At 36.5% G+C, this 3812-nt stretch overlaps 1 protein-coding gene across 1 annotated transcript in view; it reads right to left on the minus strand.

The window, feature by feature from the left end:
* LOC107087178 (gastrula zinc finger protein XlCGF57.1-like) overlaps positions 1–3295 on the minus strand; it is a 4729-nt gene extending 1434 nt beyond the window's left edge. The window contains exons 1-2 of the mRNA XM_015378599.1: positions 3049–3295; positions 110–1768 (exon numbers count right to left, since the gene is read on the minus strand). Coding sequence (XP_015234085.1) covers positions 135–1768; positions 3049–3151 — 1737 coding nt within the window. The 5' untranslated portion in view covers positions 3152–3295 and the 3' untranslated portion in view covers positions 110–134. The remainder of the gene's footprint in view (positions 1–109; positions 1769–3048) is intronic.
* Between the last annotated feature and the right edge of the window lie 517 nt (positions 3296–3812).

Consider the following 3812-nt stretch of genomic DNA (forward strand, 5'->3'; position numbering starts at 1 on the left):
TTTCAAGAATAAAAATAATTAGATAAATATCAATATTGAAAAGAGAAGATTGTTTAGTGACAACACAAAAATGTTTTTACAGCCCAATATAGCGGTACAGCATGAACAAGCAATCAAAGCTTAGCAATTTTCTCTCAAGTGTGGATTTTCATGTGCCGTTTTAAATTTCCTTTTACCCCAAATCTTTGTCCACATAGATCACAACAGAAAGATTTCTGTCCTGTGTGAATTCTGAGATGTGTGTTTAAGTGTACTTTTTGAGTAAAACCTTTTCCACATTGATCACAAAAGAAGAGTCTCTGTCCTGTGTGGACTACCATGTGTTTGATTAAGTGTGGTTTTTGGCTAAAACCTTTACCACACTGATCACAGCTGAAAGGTTTCTGTCCTGTGTGGATTCTAAAATGTCTGCTTAAGTGTACTTTTTGGGTAAATCCTTTTCCACATTGATCACAATGGAAAGGTTTCTGTCCTGTGTGGACTACCATGTGTTTCTGTAAGTACGTTTTTTGGCTAAATCCCTTTCCACATTGATCACAGCTAAAAGATTTCTGTCCTGTGTGGAATTCTAAGTGCTTGTTTAAAAGTGCTTTCTGGCTAAATCTTTCTCCACACAGATCACAACAAAAAGGCTTCTGTCCAGTGTGGATTCTCATGTGTGTGTTTAAGCCTGTTTTTGCAGTAAACCTCTGACCACACAGATCACAACAGAAAGGTTTCTGACCCGTGTGGATTCTCATGTGGTCAGTTAAGTGTGTTTTTTGAGTAAATCCTCGTCCACATAGATCACAACTGTAAGGTTTCAGTCCTGTGTGAATTCTTATGTGTCTGGTTAATTGTCCTTTAACACAAAATCTTAGTCCACATAAATCACAACAGAAAGGTTTCTGGCCCGTGTGTATTTTCATGTGTGTGTTCAAAGCTCCTTTTAGGGCAAAACTTCGCCCACACAGATCACAACCAAAAGGTTTCTGTCCGGTGTGAATTCTCATGTGTCTCTTTAAATCTATTGACTGAATACATCTTTGTCCACATAGATTACAACAGTAAGGTTTCTGTCCCGTATGTATCATCATGTGTTTTTTCAAATTGCTCTTTTTAAAAAATGTTTTACCACAACTCTCACAAATAAACTTCACCAATTCCGGGACGTCTGAGTCCACATTTTTCTTCTCATTAAAAAATGTATCCAGCAAACCCGAAGACCCTATTTCTGAGCTGACTGCGTCTTTTTGAAGAAATTGATGGTGAACAAATTGCTCAGCAAATTCAGAGGAGCTGAATGTTTTATTAATAATATTTTCACCTGACTCGGGTGCTCTACTCTCCGAGTCATTTTCAATGACCTGAGATTTAAGTCCAGAGCCTGACATCCATTTCAGCTCAGATATTGAGTGCATCACATCATTTTTATCATTACTCTTCTCTGTGTCTTCAGTCTTTAAGTAAATGGCACCATCTCCATGATCTTCCATCCTGATGCAATATTCCCCTCCACTGTTCTTCTGAGGAAGCTCTCCACTTTTGATTTGGCTCGAAAAAAGCTTTGAGAGCAAAGGGAGCTGTTCATCACCCACCCTCGTAGAAAGAGTAGCATTCACTGGACAGCTGCTGTTATCAATCTCTTCCTCCTTATGAGGTTGCTCCCCCCCTGGACTGGTGCAGACTTCTTCCTGTTCTTCCTTTATGTGGTGAAGGTCATTCTGGTCAGCATACCGTATGACGTCTACAGGAACTTCTTCTTTAACAACCACCACCTGCTTAATATCTGCAAGAAACATTCAAACACATCATGTATATTAGAAAGTATTTTAACTGGATTGATTTTTCTTGGAATAAAGATATATTTTTTTGTTTTGATTATATTTATTCAATTTAATTACATTTGTATAATTTTTTTCTGTTACTAGTTCTTATGTTTATCCATTTATTAGTCCTCTCATCTAGCATCTTTTTTTTGTCTCAATCTCCCTTGCAAATGGATGTGTGCAACACACTGCAAAATTCACATTGAACAAGTTTCCATGTGGAGCAATCAGCCCTTAAAGCGTTACTGGTGAAGATTCTCACTCATCCAGGTCATAATCATACCAAAAAAGTAAATAAAAAAAAAACAATCCACTGGACTTTGTTTCCAAGTTTAAAGATTTTTCGCTTCCCTTCCAGAAATTTTTTTTTTTCAACTCAAAATGTCAGAAATAGAATTAAGTGTAAGGCTTTATACAGAAGACCAACTGAAAAAGCAAATTGAAAAGAGCGAACGGGTCCACAACTCTGGAATGGGGAAGAAAAAAGAAGCCACATATATTTATTACAGGCTATGTCTTTTGCCAAATCACATCTTATTTTAATGTAAAGCCCAACAAGAATTTCCACATACACTGAATCATGTATCCTTATAGCTATGATAGCTTTATTTTGATGCTTCTAGACGCAAAAACATGTCTAGTAATCACCCATTAACCATTTAATAAATGTGCTGTTACTACTTAATTGCGCCTGTCAAACAAATTACATGGCTTGGGTGACCCTTCCAGGAAGGCGGCCCCTCTTTTATTACATGTTTATAATTATAACCAATAAATCTTGCTACCAAATAAATCTATAACGGTGGAATTTAGAAGGAAATTATATTTGTCAAAAAAAAAAACTCGATCGAGCACCACACGTTGTTGAAAAGATTATTTTTTATTATTTTATATTTTTATTTTGTACATTATTTTCTCCAGAAGGGAACAATCAATTATTTTACAACCCATGTTGTTATTAGGGAAATAAAACAATTTCGCTAAACTTCCATACAATAAATCGGTGCATCTTTAACACGTTATTCCTCGTGTTTAAAGAGGCTTTCGTCGCTTTTTAAGCCCAGTTTACCACTCACAACATGGCGGACAACCGTTAATTCTTTCGGGTAGAGAAACGTTTACCGCTGCAGATCAGGGGTTATATTTGGGCGATAAGGAGCGAATCCATCAGACATCCATTTAGATGTTCTTACACTTTTAGACGGAGTCAAATATACCTTATTTAAGCTACACATCTTACCAGCATCCTGGACGCTGTGATCCGTTTCTCTGTCCTCTTCTTTTGTTTTGGAAATGTCTCCCATTGCTTCACTCTGCCTCCAGCGGAGCCGCTGTCTCCACATCTCCGATATTACCTTATGTTCCCCCAATAGTGGTTTGGCAGTTGTTGATCAGTTCCATCTCGATTCTAGGTGGGGTGTATAAATGTATTTTTTATTCCCAAAATAAAGATGCGTTGAAATCCAGGCGTCGTTCTCATTCTTCTTCTTTTTCTTTACAGCTGGTAACACATATCTCTTACTGCACCCCGCCACCTAGTGTTCACAACTGTGTACTGTACAGAGTTCTACGTTGTCATGTGTTTCATGTATTGATTGTGGAAGCTTATCCCCTGGTTTTATTAAATATTATCTGTTCTATTCTATGATAAATATTTTTATGTGTAAACAAATATTTGTTTACAATAAAATATCATCTTGAGTTTTTTCTTGTGTTGTTCTGAACAACATAGGCCTTTACAACAAGTATGGAATAAGATCATAAGGTCTCCAAAGTACAAAGGATGTCCATCTTTTTCATGAAAACGATTTTTCTTAACAACCCATCCACAGAATGTCTGGAGTGTGAGGAATAAAAGTACTAATCTTACTGGAAAAAAATGATGGATGGATGGATGGATGGATGGATGGAGATAGATAGATAGATAGATAGATAGATAGATAGATAGATAGATAGATAGATAGATAGATAGATAGATAGATAGATAGATAGATAGATAGATAG

The sequence above is a fragment of the Cyprinodon variegatus genome, unplaced genomic scaffold (assembly GCF_000732505.1).
Source record: "Cyprinodon variegatus isolate N-32 unplaced genomic scaffold, C_variegatus-1.0 Scaffold175, whole genome shotgun sequence".
NCBI classification, from domain to species: Eukaryota; Metazoa; Chordata; class Actinopteri; order Cyprinodontiformes; family Cyprinodontidae; genus Cyprinodon; species Cyprinodon variegatus.